The 19,015-nt window shown below is 48.5% G+C and overlaps 1 protein-coding gene across 5 annotated transcripts in view; it reads left to right on the top strand.

The window, feature by feature from the left end:
- Positions 1 to 18,722, top strand: part of LOC141956546 (galactosylgalactosylxylosylprotein 3-beta-glucuronosyltransferase 1-like) — a 33,111-nt gene extending 14,389 nt beyond the window's left edge. For 2 of the 5 annotated variants that reach the window (XM_074897402.1, XM_074897393.1), the window contains exons 2-6: positions 8,110 to 8,258; positions 8,565 to 9,103; positions 10,420 to 10,716; positions 11,218 to 11,325; positions 15,441 to 18,722. In XM_074897402.1, the coding sequence (XP_074753503.1) occupies positions 8,147 to 8,258; positions 8,565 to 9,103; positions 10,420 to 10,716; positions 11,218 to 11,304 (1,035 nt within the window). In that variant the 5' untranslated portion in view covers positions 8,110 to 8,146 and the 3' untranslated portion in view covers positions 11,305 to 11,325; positions 15,441 to 18,722. The remainder of the gene's footprint in view (positions 1 to 8,109; positions 8,259 to 8,564; positions 9,104 to 10,419; positions 10,717 to 11,217; positions 11,326 to 15,440) is intronic. The other 3 variants (XM_074897374.1, XM_074897414.1, XM_074897383.1) reach the window with 2 other exon arrangements.
- Positions 18,723 to 19,015: the final 293 nt, after the last annotated feature.

Raw genomic sequence — 19,015 nt, 5'->3', positions numbered from 1 at the left:
AAGGGCGGCTATTTCACTGCAAGTGACTCACTTCCCGGGGAAGTTGTCCCCGCAGGAGCCGGCACACCGAGTGACAGAGATGGGGCTGAGCCTTGAAACCCCACAGCTGCTGGTAGCTCTGCCCTTCCTGCCCTGGGGAAAGACCTGGCCATCCTTCCCCGTATTGTTTTATTATTTGTAGTTCTCTGCTTTTTGTCTCTCCAGGGGGCTCAGTTAATTTTTCCTTGCCCTCAGTCCCCACGAGCAGTAGGGAAGTGCTCACCTCCTTCAGAGGGCAGGTGTTGCTTGCCCCAAGCCATTCACAAGGTCTGTGGCAGAGGGACGATTAAAACCCGCAGCAGAAGAGCACCCTTCCACCTTCAGACAGGACCACAGTGACCTGCATTGCCCATGCTACTTGGAGGTCAAGATCCCAGTTGTGTGTTTAGGGAAGAACCTTTCCCTTCCATGTTCCATCATTAAAATTTCCCTTCCTAGAAAAAAATACTCTTCCTTTTTTTTTTTTTTTCTTTGCTTTTCAGCCACCCAATTCCAGCAGAGTTTAGGGGAGAAATTGCTGCTTATTGAGCAGAAAACCAAATCTCCCTTCTCCCCTTCTGTTTCCCACCCCCACAAGAAATACAGCTGGATGTGAACCCTCAGGCTCTGTCCTTTAGATGTACCCTGTCCTTTCTGTCCTACATCAGCCCTGTCTCGGGTCAGAGGAGTCTCGCTGCTGAGATATGTCCTGTTGTGGCTGTGTTTGCACAGTAATCACCCCTGCTTATCCCAAAGCAATAACCCATTCCACCCACTTCTGTGGTTCCTTGAATCTGTCCTCCCACTTTATTGTGCACATCTCGAACAGGCAGGAGACTGCCCAGTGAGGGGAAGTGCTGCAGCATCTTGGCGTGTCTCAATTTTAAACAATATTGAAGTTTCGGCTCAGGGCTCAGATGGGCCCGAGGGAATGGGGGGAGAGGGGACAGCAGCTTCCTGTGGTTTTCAGCAAAGCACAGACAGAGCCCTTGCTGATCACCACAAATACCGGAGCTGCCATGAATTATGCATTCCTTGTTTAAAGAGAGGTCGCTCTCATCAATAATTGAAAGCTCCCTGCTCTGCCTTCAGCATCACATCTCCCACACCGGGCATCAGGGAACTCATGAAATCTGCATGGACTTTCTCAAGGTGGCTCAGGGCTGATGGAGAGAGGCAGCAAAACGCAGGCAAAACAAACCAAAAACCCCACTGAGAGGTTTGGTGTGTGAAATTAAGAGTCATCTGCACCTGCTGGCAGCCCTGCTCCAGTTCTGCCCCTCACACCCCTCTCCCCTCCCCTCTCCATGCCTCTGTCCTCCCAGGGTATGCACAGAACAGTAGGCTTGCAAACATGGTACAAACCAAGATTAGGGGCTGTTTCTTGAAGCTTTTGGCTCCATTAGCTGAGACTAGTTTACTTTGGGTGCTTGCCTAGAAAATCTCTACACTGGATGGCAGGATGTTCCCAGGGGACATTTTGAACAGTAAAATTTGTCCCTCTGGGAAGATAATGATCTTCAGAGTCCGTGTCTCAGACTACAGACGTACAGTCCTGGGGCTGGGATTGGTCCAACATTCAGGGTCCTGTAAGCCTGGCTCAGCCAGGCTGGCTGCCCTGAACCAGAGGTTGGAAAATCATCATTCTTGCAGAGCAGACTTTTCAAAAGGTGCGGTTCTCATGCTGGATCAGGCAGGTGGAAGGCAGAACTGAAACCACAGACCAGAACTACCAAAGCCTGTGTGTTCCTACCTGTTTCTGAGTTATCAAAGGGGATGTAAATTGAGCAGCTTTTTGACAGGGCTATAGGAAAATCACAGGCACCTGAACTCACATGTCAGCCTAATAACCCCCAGTCAGCTGGCCCTCTCCCTAACTTTCACACTTCTTCACCATTCACCCAACACATCCTTTCAAACTACTCTGCAACTCAGGGAGAAAGTCATCTATGTGACCTCTTAAAGTTTCATCTGAGCAGTGAGGCTGCTTGGGTTGTCCTCCAGCCTGAGAATCCTTATCCCTCTTCCAACATCTGAGCTGCCCTGCCTGTAACAAACTGTACCCTATTGGTGATTAGTCAACAGCAGACGAAGGGACCAGTCACAGGTGATGCTCTGAGCCTCTGCCTGATCTTGCTTCTCTTCAGTATCAATCTGACGCACCCAGGCTGGGCCTGGGCTCTTCCCCCAGTGTGCTGCTCTCATTCTCTTCTGAATCTTTGCAGATTAATGCCCCCTGCATCAGCACATGAGCTTAAATGGATGGTGGTGTGTCTTGGCAATTGAGAAGTCTGCAAAGCAGTGTGAAGCAAGAGTTGTTCAAGAAACATTTTGTCCCTATCATACTCAGCTTTGAGCTCTGTGTGTGTTTGTTTATTTTTTAATGGAGAACAGAAGATTGATGGATGAAATTAAGAAGAGGGATGTGTAATTGGAAAACAGCTCAAGAAGGCTACAGGCAGCATATTGAAGGCATCCATCAAACATCCAGCTAATGTTGTTAAGGGTGTGTAACACAAGTAAGGGCTGCAGGGGACACTAGGAAAAAAAGAACAGGGAAGAGAAAGGGGAATAGGCAGGACAGGGGAAGTAGCAAGGGAGGGAAGAGCCAGCAAGAGAGTACAATCAATAATATTTGTATTGCAATCGCATCCAAAGGCTCCTGTTGGGATCAGAGCAGGACTGTAGAAGAACATTAAGAGACAGTCCCTGCCCTCTACAGTTTAAATCCAGGAATTACGGGATGATCGCTGGAGATGGGTTCAGATGCTCACCAAATTTTCTTCTGATCTTGAATCTCATTTAATAAGATCTACTCTGAATGGGTTTAAAGGAAAAAGGCAAGTAGCTGGTTGTGCCAAGAATAAACACAGTAATACCTGCCAGCCAGACACACAATTAATCTAAGCCACTTAGGAGACTTCATTTTTAATTATAAAAAGTAGGTAAAAATACGTGCAACAAACATCTGTAAGCCCCACTGGGGCCATGAGCAGGCTACCCAGAGGCACTGACATGTGACTGGGTTTTGATGCTGTGTTTTCGAAAGGATGGGCTGATGCTTTAATGGACCACTTTGTGGGAAATACTCCATGTGGGGTGAACATTAAGAAAATGCAAAAGGCCTTTGTGCGGGGAAGGAGAGAAGACAAAGGCTAAAATTATTAGGCCAGGGGATTTTTCTAGTCCTGGGAACAGGGCAGAAGAGAGACTCCTAAGGACTAAGAAAAGGCAGGTGACAAATGTAAAGGAACAGAGAAGAGCACAAGCATGATGGATGCAGGTGGTGGCACTGGGGGAGAGAAAGGAATGTTTTAAAGAGAAAATAAAGTGTTGCATGACAGATTTTCTGAAAACAGGGTTAAAGTTAGCTCCTCTGTGAGGTTCACAAGTGGCCTGGTGCTTTATGCAGGGTTTAACTTCTTCAGCATGGTGTGCTTTGGAAAAGCAATAGAAGGAAGGTGCATGTAGAAATAAATGAGCGAGGAGCACCAGGGGAGTTGCACACACAAACAGCATCTCCCCTTGTTTGCAGTGTGGGGAAGCGTGAACAGGTCTGGCTGTGAGGAGGGGGAGAAAGAACTAGAAAGGGCATTTTTTAAAGCACTTCTAAGTCTGATGCACTCTCCCCTGGTGCCCTCTTGGTAACACAGCTGCTACCGCTGCCTCCTCCTCTCCTTCCCTCCACAAGCGACCTGAGTTTGCAGCAGTGGCAGGCCTGCTGCATAGAAACTGTACCTGTATAATTAAGGTCTTTTATTAAAGGGGAAAAGCACTGGCTGCCTGACTCTAGTGCAGGCCCATTTGTAGTTGCAAGCATACGGAATCACAGAATCACAGAATCATCTCAGTTGGAAAAGACTTTGAAGCCTCTCCAGTCCAACCATTAACCTCACACTGACCGTTCCCAACTCCACCAGATCCCTCAGCGCTGGGTCAACCCGACTCTTCAACCCCTCCAGGGATGGGGACTCCCCCCCTGCCCTGGGCAGCCCATTCCAACACCCAACAACCCCTTCTGCAAAGAAATACTTCCTAAGAGCCAGTCTGACCCTGTCCTGGTGCAGCTTGAGGCCATTCCCTCTTGTCCTATCGCTTACTATTTGGTTAAAGAGACTCATCCCCCCTCTCTGCACCCTCCTTTCAGGGAGTTGTAGAGGGCCATGAGGTCTCCCCTCAGCCTCCTCTTCTCCAGACTAAACCCTCCCAGTTCCCTCAGCCGCTCCCCATCAGACCTGTGCTCCAGACCCTGCACCAGCTCTGTTGCCCTTCTCTGGACACGCTCGAGTCATTCAATGGCCTTTTTGGGGTGAGGGGCCCAAAACTGAACCCAGTCATCGAGGTGCAGCCTCACCAGTGCCGAGTCCAGTGGTCAGATCCCTTCCCTGTCCCTGCTGCCCACGCTATTGCTGATACAAGCCAGGATGCCATTGGCCTTCTTGGCCACCTGGGCACACTGCTGGCTCCTGTTCAGCCGGCTGGCAATCGATTAACATCCCAGGTCCCTCTCTGACTGTCATACTAGAGGAAGCAAGGAGCTGTGATGACCCCAAGCCAGGCTTGGGTGGGCCTAGATTTCGGCCACCATTACAAGGCAGTGCAGAGCCCTCCTTGGATTTCTTTGGTGTCTCTGTCTGTTCTCATGGCCCCGAGTGACGGGAAGCTTTGCTCTGTTCTGGTGAGGGAAGGGATTTCCTGGAGGGAAAGCAGCCCCTGGTGTGGTTAATACCATCCTGCCCCGTGTCCAGCCTAGATCTGTACCTTACCAAACTCCAGTGCTTTTGGCACTAAAGCTTGAAGGAGACTCTTGTATCTGTCCTGGACCCAGCCATCAGAAAGCAATGAAGTTATGCAGAGCCAGCTTGTTTGCTACTCAAGGGTCCTGCTAGCACCACCAAAACACTCCCACGTGCCCCTGGCCACACAGGTTCCTTGGCCCACTTCTTCACCAGTTTTCCATAGCTTGAAAGTAGAGGAATGGGCACCACGGCATTCCCTGAGTGAGGAGGTAATAACCATTAGAGATTATCACCATGAACAGTTGGATTGGGGAGCAGTGGAGGGATTGCTCCAGCATGGTACTGCTGGTGTCTAACAAACAATGAGCTCATGCTGCAGCAGTTTCCTTAATAGGGCTTGTGAGTATCTACTTGCCTGCCAGAAGACTTGCTGAGACATGTTATTCTTCTGTCAGATTTGGCTGAAATGGGTTTGATAGTTATTGGTAATAGGGCACTGATGAACCCTGCAGTCGCATAATCTTTGTTTTCTTTCAGGACATCAAGGTAAAATCAGGGAAAAATCAAAGACAGGTCCTAAGAAGGTCCCAGAGGATGAATTTAGAATAGCATCCCCTGATATCTAGCATGTGGCTGCTGCCACTGCAAAGTAGAGCCCTTTTGGAGCAGTTGTCATGTTTCTTCTCACACAATTCTGTAAGGCTGAAGCAAGGCAATCCTTCCCCTTTGGACAGATAAGGAGCTGTGTGGACCAAATTCTTTGCACAAAATGTGCCTGTGTCCCTTTGAGGACCTTGGTTTTCAATAACTGGCCATCAGTACACCTAGGAAATCCCTGGCAGAGCAGGAATTTGGAGCCAACCGATTTGAACCTCCGTTCTGTCCTTTGTATCAGTGTGATGCCATCGCTCTCTTCCCTCAAACTGCCTTCAGAGAGAGGAGAGCAAGAGGACCTGGTGGGGCTGTGCTGTTCAGCAGCTCTCTGGTTCCCAGGGCATGTGACTATGGTTTCCCAACAGAAATCTCTCTGCAGGAGGCTAATGAAAGTTTTATGCTCCCTTTAGCTTCCTAATGAGCATTGCTGTGGTAGTGAGGAAGTCCACCAGGAGAAGTACTTGGCATCAGAAAGGTAATCCCAGAGGAAACAGATTACAGATGTTACCAGGCAGGACAAGGGAATAAAATCCAGCTATCAAACATCAGGTAGCCTGCTTGGGGGGATAGCAGAAAGTCTTCAGATGGTAACAAGTAACTTTGCTCTGTACTTGACTTGCATCAGCACTAGGGTGGCCAGCAGGGACAGGGAAGGGATCTGACCCCTGTGCTCGGCACTGGTGAGGCCGCCCCTCGATGAGTGGGTTCAGTTTTGGGCCCCTCACCCCAGAAAGGCCATTGAATGACTCGAGCGTGTCCAGAGAAGGGCAACGGAGCTGGTGCAGGGTCTGGAGCACAGGTCTGATGGGGAGCGGCTGAGGGAACTGGGAGGGTTTAGTCTGGAGAAGAGGAGGCTGAGGGGAGACCTCATGGCCCTCTACAGCTCCCTGAAAGGAGGGTGCAGAGAGGGGGGATGAGTCTCTTGAACCAAGAACAAGCAATAGGACAAGAGGGAATGGCCTCAAGCTGCACCAGAACAGGGTCAGACTGGCTCTTAGGAAGTATTTCTTTGCAGAAGGGGTTGTTGGGTGTTGGAATGGGCTGCCCAGGGCAGGGGGGAGTCCCCATCCCTGGAGGGGTTGAAGAGTCGGGCTAACCCAGCGCTGTGGGATCTGGTGGAGTTGGGAACTGTCAATGTGAGGTTAATGGTTGGACTGGATGATTTTCAGGGTCTTTTCCAACCTAGATGATTCTGTGATTCCATTCAGTGTTCCTGTAGGCTGCTGTTCTGCAGCAGCAGAAGTGGATCCCACTTCTTTCCTGGAGCACTGCTTCTGCTGCTGGTGTGTAGTAGTGGTATCAGGAGATTTCATACCCAGAGAGGGACCAAAACAGAAACTGGAAGCTGGAGGAAAATGTTCCTGACTGTGCCAGAGCCATATGGAAGGCAGCACATGCACTAGGCAAGCCCTTTTGATGTTGGACTTCCAGGAGTCACCTCTGGGATTTCATGCTTATATAACTTAACTGCACACGGGCTGTTAAGGGTCTTTAAAACAGGTGAGCCAGGGCTGGGGTCTCACCACACTATGTCTTTACAGGTCTGAGTTATGTCCCTGAACAAGTGATCTGCAACAGGTGTCCAGATACTTCAGCCTGTATTTTCCAAACTGATCATTAATGCTGGATACTTTGTTGAAGGCAGGGCTACCTTGGGAAGCCAAGGGTCTGATTTCCAGGCCTATTTTCCATCGTATTAACTAGTGGGAGCTGAAGGTGCTCAACAATTGTGAAAAACCAAGCACAGGACTACTGTAGCTTGTAGACCATCTGTACATCAGCCACCCCTGTTGTTGATTATTCCTGATACTTTTATCCTTTATTTCTTTTTGTTTGTTTGTTTTTCCCTTTCCTCTCACCTTGTAAAAGGAGTTTCAAAAACAAATGTTAACTGTTGCGGTTCCTCAGATGTCATGGTCATGTACATTACAGAAATGCTAAGAATGAAATTAAAGTATTCTGAAGTCTGTGACTTAAACTAAATGCTGCAGTGGCCAAACACTGAAAGACAGGATTAGAAAAGGGTGTGGAATAATTAAACTTTCAGCAGGAATCACCAGCACTGTGGAATGACTGAGGCAGGGATTTCATGGAAAGCTTAGTAGGTGATAGCCTGCATCCATGATTGCCTCAATGCATCTGCATAAGGAGGATGAATTAAAACTGCAGAAATGAAAGAGAATTTGTCTATCTTTAGGATGCCTGACTTTTTCTGTTTTATCCACCTGCATATGCAGGAATACAAATCTTGCACACAGTTTTAAAAAATTCTACAAATGAAGCAAATTAAATGGTCACCACGAAGCTCAGGAGTGAACACCAGCCCCGGAGAAGAGGCAAGTAACAGTCCTCTCTGGCTTCAGAGTCAGCAACATGAACAACCCTAAATCAAGGACAGAGGGTTCATCATGGGGCAGCAGGAGATTCTTTATAGCAACATAAATAGATAAAAGCTTCTGTTCAATAACACAGGAATTGGCCAGGGCAGCTGGATAATGGTTTGGGCCTGCAACGTTAATGGGGCTCCTTGTAAACTTATACTTAGACAAATGCTTTGCTGGATCGAGGCCCAACATTTATCATGCCTCCCTCCAAGCGAGCCAAACTCAGTCTATTAGTTTGGCCTCTAGACATACTGTTCTAATGTTTGTGGTGACTGATATTTCAGAGGTCTTAACTCTTTTTTCTGCTCTGAAAGGTAGAGAGATGCCTCGGCATTGGAAGCTCTCTGCAGCATGCTGAGGAGACGTAACCTTCTTACCACGCTCCTGATTGCCTTGCCATGGGCTCTTCTCCTAACCTTGTGGCACCAGTACCCAACCACCCACTACCTCAGCCTGCTGAGAAGTAAGTGCGAGAGTTCTGCTATCAGCATGCTGGTGGTTGTGACGATTGCTGTGTGAGCCCTCGGTAGGACATGCTCTCTCACAGGATGGGTTAAACAAAGACAAACTTGCCTGAAGGCCCTCTCACAAACTTTGCACGTTAAACACGCACCTTAGGCTGGCTCTGGGGAGAGGATGCTGATGTGCTGAGCACTGACTCCAGACAGATGTGTCCCCAGCACTCCCTGGAGAGGAGACAGCCCAGCAGTGATCAGTTCTCTAACATCTTTCTTCTTCTCCTTTCCTTTCTTCCTTCCTTTTGTCCCAGAAGAGACAGATGAGAACGTGACCTCTAAAGCTCTCCTCAATGGTACATCTGCACTGAGAGAAGAAGGCCTCCCATCATGCATTCGGCAGCAGCAAAGCATAGGGGCAACGCCTAAAGTCATACAGAATTATGTGTACTCCAGGCCTCCCCCATGGTCAGACACCCTGCCGACCATCTTCGTTATCACCCCTACCTACACCCGGCCAGTGCAAAAAGCTGAGCTGACCCGTCTGGCCAACACCTTCCTACACGTACAGAACCTGCACTGGGTGGTGGTGGAGGACTCGCCCCGCAGGACCAACCTGGTATCCAACCTGCTGGAGAAGGCAGGGCTCAACTTCACCCACCTCAATGTGGAGACACCCAAAAGTCTGAAGCTGGGGCTGTCCTGGATCCCATCCCACACCCCAAGGGGGACACTGCAGAGGAACCTGGGGCTGCACTGGCTAAGGAACAGCTTCAGCAACACTGCACCACCTGAAGGGGTAGTGTATTTTGCCGATGATGATAATACCTACAGCCTGGAGCTATTTGAAGAGGTAAGAGCTGTAAAATTACCTGGGGCAGAAAAGCAGGATACAGCTGCAAAGCCTCTTAAGGCCAGGTGCACTTGCAGAGACCTCTGAGACATAGCTGTCATGTGGACTTTTAGCATCAACTGGGAGACAAGGGCTCTGGCATGCTGCCTTGAGTTCTCCTCACCCACCCTGCGCTCGGTGGGAGCTGGGTATAGGGCAAATGCAAAGCAATAGTTATGCAAACCCAGTAGACATGCTCTAAAGGGCTGAAAGAGCAAAGATCTGCCATGATGCAGGCTGCAGCCACACACACCCTCCCCCGTTGCACCAGTTAGAGCCCCTTTTGTCAGGGACCAGAGGATATACACTCCAGAATTTGTACCTCTCCTCAGAGAGAGCTGACCTGATTTAAATAAGCACCAAAACCAAACTTCTGACAAAGCACAAATCTGCACTGATGTAGGGGTGTGATGGGTAGGAGATGTGGAAAAGTTGACTGACTTTCTAATCCACCTTTTCTCCTTGGTTGTCCTTCTGTATTCCTGAGTTCCAGCCACCACAGCCTGTGCCCCTGGGATCAGAGAAGCCTGCCCAGACTTCTGCTGGAAACCTGGCTTTTGTGAGATGCTAAGTCTATTGTAAACTTCCAAAAATTCAGTAAACACCCTTGGCACCAATTTAAACCAAACTGTACTACACCACTTGAAATACAGAGTTATGCATCAGAACACCTTTCCAGTTTTCAGAATTTTTTAGATCTCTGTTAAGCTCATCCTTTCTCACTTCTTTGCAGGTCCTTTCTGACAATTCCACTAAAACCCCACTGTTCTAGGCTGTAGGCCATGGATGGAAGAACAAAGCTGGGGGGAATTTGTAATAATTGAGGACAAAGATGCATCAGTCAGGGAGAGAGATTACGTGCATGAGGGTGACGTTGTAGTGAGTTGAGTTGATAATATGGACCTAGAGGCTCGGTAGAAGTTGTGTTTGGCATTTATGAAAATGATAAAAATTTTACAAAAAATGGTGAAAGTTCAGATGAGATCAGAAAACCAAAGATTTTCCTTGTTCTGAGGGACTGAACATGGACACAGCAAAGCAGTGGGTTTGGTGTTCAGAGAAGCACATGCTAAAACAACCTTGTGGCTTTGCAAGCTCCAGCTCTTCAAGCAGTAGCACAGGGGAACAAGAGCTTGTGCTGCCTGGAGCTCTGTGACGGTGTGGGAAGGCAAGGGTGGAGGAGAGGTGCCAGCGAAGGCAGAGGATGGTTCACCAATGGGTTGGGACAGACATCGTAGGGTTGAATTTTCACAGCACTGTTTCCTTCTGGCATACAGATGCGCTACACAAGGAGGGTGTCAGTCTGGCCAGTGGCTTTCGTTGGAGGGCTGCGATATGAATCCCCAAAAGTGAGCCCAGCAGGGAAGGTGGTGGGCTGGAAAACCGTCTTTGACCCTAACCGGCCCTTTGCTATTGACATGGCTGGATTTGCGATCAGCATCAAGCTGATTTTGGAGAAGCCTCAGGCCAGTTTCAAGCTGGAGGGAGTTAAAGGAGGCTACCAGGAAACCAGTCTGCTGAAGGATCTAGTGACTATGGATGGGCTGGAGCCCAAAGCAGCCAACTGCACAAAGGTGAGTAGGACAAGAGACCCTGAGGATACATTCTCCTTGCTGGGTCCTGGCTGCTTTTGCAGCCTCCTGCCATGCTCCTCCACCTTCCACTGGGCCCTCCCTGTGCTGGCACGCATCTGTGCCAAACCTTGCTGGGACAGACGGGCAGACCCTGCCAAATTCTTCACAGATACAAAGCTCAGAAAGCACTGAGGAACAGTTAGTGCTGTGTACTCTGTGTTAATAAAGAGCCTCGGATGTACAATTTGTGCCCAGATTGTTTCTCCAAAACCCAGGAGGACTGGCAGAGGGTTGAGTCTGAGATTTCAGTCCAGACTGATCCCTCCTCCTTGCCACTTGTTTCATGGTGCCTGTGAAGTGTCTCCCATCTTCAAACCCTTTGAATCACATCCTTCAAACAGCTTTGAGCTCTGGGATGCTGAGGATCCCACCCGATGGATACGCTGCTTTTGGCATTTCCACAGCATCCAGAGCCCCTGAACTCTTTGTGATTCCCTCTAGGTGTTGGTCTGGCACACAAGAACTGAGAGACCCACTCTGGTTAACGAAGGCAAGCGTGGATTTACAGACCCCAGAGTAGAGGTGTAAGCAGAGAGCCAGCTCCAGGGTGTGAGTACCCTTGTCTTTATTGGTTTTGGCAAGGCAAATAAGCTGTACCCATTTCCTATGCTATTATTTCCTCAAAGACTGCATATATGATTGTCTCAGTAGCTCCCTTACCATGCCACCGTTTGCACAAGAAGCAGATCCTCATCTTTACCCACATATGGTCTGCATTTCATACTTATTCAAGCTTCCTTGCAGTCCACATGGAAGCTTTGGCTGCATACAGAGAGAAAAGTGGCAGAAGAGTCCCGTGGCTTCACTCAGTAATAATGACAAGCCAAATTCCTTGCACCCCTATTGCTGCTAGCTCCAAACTCTCTTTAGCGTGGGAGTTGTCCTACAGCATGTGGAAAGAGAACACACTCCTGCAGACGAGCTCTTCCCCCTGCAGCCCTGACACCTCTGCAGTGCTTCATGCATCCACCTTCAGCTTTTATCCTGCATGAACAACCGTGGTGTGGGTGCAACAGGGAAAGACTGTCGGGATGCTGAGACACCTCAAAACAGGAACCTGCAAAACCCAACCTACACATACTCCCACAGAGTTTGAGGGGCTCGGTACCAATGTTACCAGCTAGGAATACATCTGCTGCTGAGGAGAAATAGTGAAGGCATTAGAACTGCCTTTAGTGGTCTACAGAGCCAGCCAGGGTCAGCAGCAGGAGGGGGGATTATGGCAACCACCACAGGTGAGGGCAGGAATGTATCAGAGATCAGTGATATGTCCTTAGAAGTGGAGATTGATGAAGAACAGGCTGCAGAGGAGCTGTGACCTCCTCTGCCAGCTGCCATGCCCCTGATGCTAGTGCCTGCCTTTGGCAGATTCCTAGCCCAAAACTCTGAAAAGAATAAAGGTGTCCAATTTGGGAGTACCAGTTCTTTCTGGAATGACTCATATCTGTGGCAGAATGCAGGATGCTGAATGATTTACTCCTACTTTGGAAGATATTCCAGGGCTGCTTTCAGCCCTGACCTCAATATACACCTCTGCTCAGCTCTACCAGTGGAAATAAAACTGACAGCTTTTGTATGGGCAGTCATGAGTAGTTCAGCTTCTGCACTGACCTGCTGTGTGCATTACTAGTAGCTGCATACAGGATTTCCACATCACCTCATCATCTCTGAGTGACAGCCATACAAAGAGCACAAAGCAATCCCAGCACCTGCACACTCAGCAGCAGATGGGAGGGACATGAGTCAGTTGCCTAAACACAGACTCCTGGGCCACCATAGGGACCCTGGGGTAGCCTGCCTGGCCCTTCTGTAGGCCACAAACTCTGTACTATATCTTTTCATTAGTGTCTGAGATATCCTAGCAAACCTAAAATGATGCCAGACACCTATGCTTAGGCAGCAGCCCCTCTTTTAACCTGTGCTTCTGTGAAATCCACTAGCATAATGGACTCATTATACATCCCATGCATGCTGAGTCTGCAGTAGGCTAAAGCTGCGGTTGCCCAAACTCAGCTCATAAGGACTCAGAATCCAGTTAACTGGTCTGGAGTTACCATTTACTTTGTAAAGGATGAGCAGGCTTATAAAAACTCAGATGGATTAGACCTGCCTTGCCTATTTGTAAGAGGAGGGGTTAACTGATCCACTACAGATGCAGAGAGGGGATGTGATGTTTTCATAAATGTGCCATTTATGTATCGGAGCTTTTGGTCTCACACTCCCTCCCTGGCCAACCACTCAGCCATCCTCCATGAGAAATGCCACACACCTGCTATGGATTCACAGAATCACAGAATCATCTCAGTTGGAAAAGACCCTGAAGCTCCTCCAGTCCAACCATTAACCTCACCCTGACCGTTCCCAACTCCACCAGATCCCTCAGTGCTGGGTCAACCTTCAGTCGACTCTTCAACCCCTCCAGGGATGGGACTCCCCCCCTGCCCTGGGCAGCCCATTCCAATGCCAAACAACCCCTTCTGCAAAGAAATACTTCCTAAGAGCCACTCTGACCCTGCCCTGGCGCAGCTTGAGGCCATTCCCTCTTGTCCTGGTGCTTGTTCCTTGGTTCAAGAGACTCATCCCCACCTCTCTGTAACCTCCTTTCAGGGAGTTATAGAACAGTCACTCATGGGAATGGCTCCCTGTAAATGATTTGTTGTGGGAAAGGGAAGCGACCAGTCTCAGAGATCAATGCCATTCATTCAACCAGCAGGACTTGCACCCTTTATTTAGAGCCATCCTCCCTGGTGCTTTCCAGCCAGAGTGTTGGCTAGGCCGGCTCTGTAGATTTTGAAGGAGCTTCCCACTTGCATTAGCAGTGAATTTGACCAGAATCCCTTCTGCACCACCATCTGCCACGTGGGGCAACTGCTCTGACCTGCCGAGCAGAGCGGGCAGGTGGCATCCACTCCAGAAGACACCTGTGAGGTAAATTGCTTGACTGGGCAGTCAAACAAAATCGTTAGATTCCCCCCCTTAAATTTTTTAATTGAGATCTCTGCTGATGGCTACGGTGTTTGGAGATCCTTTCTATCAAGGCTGCTGAGCTTCAGAACCTTGACAGACATGATCTATATAAGCCAGCTCTGAGGAAGAAAAGACATAAAATTGCTCCCCTGAGGATGTTCTCTTCTTAGACACAGGAGGGAGAATATTTGTCTCTTCCTCCTGGCAATTTGTCCTTGTTGAGGATCAGATTGAGCCAGTCAAGACTCCCAGACCTCTCAGAGGCCTCTTTCCCCTTCAGTGCCTGCAGATGTGAGCCAGGCAGACGTTGCTCAATGCGGGATTTGGTGCTCTGTTGGTCTCTAGTTGGACCACTCGCACGGCTGCTTGGCACGTGTGTCCACTTGGTGGATTGCCACACACACAGCATAAAGGGACCTGATGATCATGTGAACTGTGTAGATCAGGCTTCAGTGGGTGCTACGTAAATAGCAGTTATTTTGTCCCAGCTGGAGTCCACTCTCTTCCTTGCCCACATTCCCACCAGCCTTAGCTGTGTCCAGCTGAACCACGGCGGTGTTTGTGAGTCTGGTAGAGAAAACTATGCACCAAATCAGAGCAAATCTGCAAAGGGGGAGCTATAAGACACATCAGGGGTTTGCTTTTCACAAGGGACAACAAAAAGAAGAACCCAACATTTAAAAAAAAAGGGAAGTGATTTCCTTTCTGCACTAGAATTTCTGCTTTTTTTGCTGCCCTGAGAACCACTGGGCAGGACCTGAGATGTATTGGGATTGAGGATCAGGGCTGAGAGCCACAGCTACATCCTCAGCCTCTTCATGCAAAGTGGAGGAGCAGGAGGGACAAAAAGGGGGTCTCTGAGCCCATCTTCAGCTGGACAAAGGCTTTCACTTTGGAGGTATTGTGAAAAATGTCTCTAAGACTGGTCTCTGAGAAACACTGTGGGGATGTGAAGAGTAGGAAGGAGAATGTGGAGGATGGGGAACATCCTTAGGATTGTCTATATTGCAACAGGGACCACAGAGCAACTGGAAGCTATCACAGCATATGTCCCTGCTGACTGTACTGAAACACCCTTGAAACACTGGCTTTGGCTTCTGAAAGCAGGAGATGGAAATTAATTTCTCTTCATATTTTCCTTTGTTAAATCCCTGAAAACTATCACTCAAGACTGATGTTATAAAAACCACCTATTCTTATTGCTAACATCTATTTACAGGCATCTGAAAGAGAAGAGTTTGCTTAGGTTAGCACAGGACTCCTGCTACCTTGTGGTATTTGGAAATAGGGAAAGAAGTTCACCTGCATTTCAGAGCATGCAGTTCACCTGCTGTTCAGAGTCTGAACAGGGATCCTCAGATCTCATCCGCTTGCTCTTTCCTTAAAAAACTATCAGATAGGTTAAAACAATGATTTTATGAGGAGAAAAAAAAAATCTTTCAAAGACTTTTTCTAACTCATAAATAAAATCTCTCAGCTAGGACTCTGTAGCACAGTCAGAACAAGCAGCTCTTCAGACATGCCCCAGCCCAAAGCTGTGCATAGTTTGGTTGAGGAACCTGTTTACTGATGTGTGGCCCGTGTCTACCTGAGCCAAGGGACAGTCTTGTTGGAAATATGTCTCCTACCCTCTCCTACTGGATGTGGTACTGACACCTCTATCTCCTTCTCACCTCATCTTGTGTGTGTTTTGACAGAGGCAGCGGGCAGTGATTGTTCCTGAAGTTTGTCAGCAACCACAGCAGCTTCACGCCCTGCCTGTTCTGCCCAGCGTTCTGCTCCACCACTGGAGGATGATAAACACCCCCAAATGTCACCATGCCGATCAGCTCCCACTGCCCAAAAGGTGGTAACCAGCAGGGACAGAGCTGATGTGGTGCCCTGCAATCCTACAGCTCTTTACCTTTGACTTCGTGCACTGGCTCCCTTCCCCACCTGGGAGAAGAGTGCTTCCCTTCCCCTGCGGGCTCTGTGTTTTTAACCATTTGTTAAAATTTATTAGATGCAGTCTCCATTCTCGGCTGTGCCAGCGTAGTTGCTGAAGTCCAGGATGGGTGCAGGTGCCTCGGAAGGTCTCTCCTGGAATATCATAAAACCTGAGCTTCAGCACAGCTGCTGCAAGCTGCAGTGGTTCAAGGACAGGAGCTGTCACAAAAGCACAAACGCAGACCTCTTGGCCTGAGGATGGTAGGCTCCCAAAACAGCTTTAAAACAAAGCTAGCCTGAGAGAGGCTCTCCTTCTGAAGGATGCACTCACACCTACACGGATCAGCCTTCAGTGTGGGAGAGGGAGCTTTGCTGAAGCGCCTCATTGGGAATTCCAAAGGGATCTGGTGCCTACGCCTCGGCTGAGAACATGAACTGCCCTCGCTTAAGGTTGTTTTGGAAAATACTGGCCCAGAGCCCCCTGGATAAAGTCCCTCTCTGGCTCAGGGAGATCCGGCAGGTACTGTACCTCAAAGGCCATGCCTCCATGTCTCGGTGCAGAGACCAGAAAGCAGGGGCAAAGATGGGTGGACTTGGAAGTGGTGTTCCTAGCCTGGAACCCTGCTGCAGCACCATCGGGTGCTTCAGTAGCCTCAAATCATGTATCCGGACTTGCTTCCTAGACCTCCAGAAGGGAAGACACCTCTCTGAGGTGGAGGTGGGTGAGAAGTGCTCAGAGAAGAGGAACCCTCAGCCTGCGCTCATATCCTGTGAGAACATCAAGGAATGTGCAGAGATACCATCAGGAAACATATCTTGAGCACATAGATGACAACTGAAATAGCAAATGCGACAAGGTTTTCCAGTTGAACTTTGAAAAGCATGTGTGGTGCTGCGAAGAGAGAGGAGGCAGTGTCATGTGGAAGGGTTTCCCTTTCCCTCAATAAAACAGGAAAACAGCCAGGTGGAAGGCAGCCCACAAAGGAGGAGGTGGCAAATGAGGACCGAAGGAAGGATGCACTGAATTAAAAGCACAAGTGTTGGAACCATGTGTGTGCGTGGGGAGTGGTGTCACTGTGACTTTTCCAGGAAGATTCCTTGAATGACCCAGAAACCCCTCTGAGCTCATCTTGAAAACCATCTTCACTCAGGCCATGAGAAACAAGGCTTTAGGCATTCAAAACACATCGAGGATTTCACAGCTGGGGGAAATTTATAAGCAGCTGAATCATCCCCGTCCAAGAAATTCTGGACTGACAGGAAACTTATTTATTCGTTGATTTATTTATACTAAAATTCTTCTCTGCCTACTCCTTGTTTAGTTTTTGTTTTTAGCTTAGATCACCTGACACATTCATGAAGAAAGAATATTTCCCCCCCTCTCCCAGGAACGGTAGAGCTTGGAGTTCACGGATGAATGTCACATGTTCTGTGCTCCCCGGGGTTTCTTTACAATGTTTTTTTAAACTGGAAAATAATCAGAAACACAGCAAGGAAGGGAGTACAGCAAAGGGAATTACAGCTCCTTTATGCAAGAGATGTGGGTGGCACTAAGTTTCTGGCTCCCGAGCAATCACAGCGAGGTAAAAACATATGTAAAGGAGTGCCTCACTCAGCAGATAGTCCCCATGGGATCTTGAGAAGCCTCTGTGAAAGGGGCTCATTGAAGGGTATCTGAGAGAGAGAGTTGGTCCGTGTTCCCTCAAACGGGGGATAAGCAGCCACGCATCCTACTGGAAGAGGGAGACTAAAATACTGGAGGGAGGAGAAGAGGCAGCAAGCAGAGAAATGCAGCCTGCGTTTAGTGAGGCTTAGGCCAGGGCCCTTCTGGATGAACACATCCTGAGAGCACTATAAGGCCACCCTGCCAGCCGTCTCAGCATGGAGAAATACTGAATGGGACATGAAAACAGTGTCTTCTCTGTGCCCTGCAAAGGTCCTTACAGAGCAAGGGTCTGGCATACTGGCACTGGATAGCATGAAGGAAGCCTGGTGTCCACCAAATACTTTTCATTCTCCATTTGTCAGAGCTTTGTGTCCTGTCATCTGCAGGAGGTTACAGGCCTTGCACTCCAGTGAGCTTTGCCAACTCATCCTGCTACCAGACAGGTGGGTTCAATGCTTCCACCCAGCATTAAGCCAAGATTAAGTCCCCGTCTTTGTGGTTTCAATGAATGAGCAAGAGCGAGGGAATAAAAGAGTTGATTTTTGATCCTCCATTTTCGCCTCTGAGATGGGCATGGTTTCTGCCTGTATGAACAGGAGGGGATATGGTGATAAATTCCTTGGCCTTTAATCTTGCGCAGGTCCTCTGTAGGGTTTTGGCACTGACGGTGGGTGTCTGTAGCAAAAATCTATTCCCATTGCAAAGGATACCCCCATACACATGATTTTACAGAGTTGTTCTCTCTGCATCCCTACAAGAAAGCAAAATTATTCCTGTTTTTCCCACTGGGGACCTGGATTCCAGTGATATGCGCTACACTGTCAGTTCAGTGTCAGTCGGAGTCTGCTCTCAAGACCAGCCCTATTGCACTGTCTCCATTCTTGCCCCAGCCTGGCCCTGTGGAGAAGAGTTTCTGTGAATCAAGAAATTCTGTCAGTCACTAAACTGTGCAAGACCAAGACCTCGTATGGACAGCATGGATGTACACACCTGATGCTCCAGGCTAGCAGACATTTGGACCTGTTCAGCACAAATACCCTTTTCCCTGTAGAGCAGCCTAAGGACTTCAGGGAATGTGAATGCAGTGAATGCAATAAGGAGGGAAGCTGCAGTTCAAGCCTGAAGAGAAGGCATCCCAGCCTCTTAAACAAGAGAAGGCATCCCAGCGCCTGGTTTTTACTAGCATATTAGTATCTGATATTCATGTTCTCTGAGATTCATCCAATTCACCAAACAATGAATATTACTAACATTTCCTGTTGCAGAAGATACTGTTGACGAAGGAGAGAGAATGTCAAGAAAGTACTTTTTAATGGTTATTTATTTATATTGAATGGTACTAGAGCGTTATTAAATATGATGTGAATAGTACATCGTCTTGTCTTGCAGTGTAAGTGCTTACTCCTTTTCCAGGAAAACACAACAGTCTCTGTAAGGGAGAATTGTATTGGTTTTAGTGGTTCTCATTTCAAGGGTACTCACTTCAGTCTTCATCTGACCCAAATGCTACAAGAGAAGTTCAAGCAAAAAGATTTCAGGGCCCTGAGAATAGTGCCTACATTATGGAGATAAAGGAAGGAGATAGAAGACAGGAGAGTATGGCCTGAACTCTGTAGTCTCATGGCATCTCTAGCTGTCATTTTGGTGACATGGTGACCATCCCCACTGAGATTGCTCTGC

The sequence above is a fragment of the Athene noctua genome, chromosome 1 (genome assembly GCF_965140245.1).
Source record: "Athene noctua chromosome 1, bAthNoc1.hap1.1, whole genome shotgun sequence".
Lineage (NCBI taxonomy): Eukaryota > Metazoa > Chordata > Aves > Strigiformes > Strigidae > Athene > Athene noctua.
The sequence above is the reverse complement of the archived record's forward strand: the minus strand, read 5'-3'. Positions and strand labels throughout refer to the sequence as shown.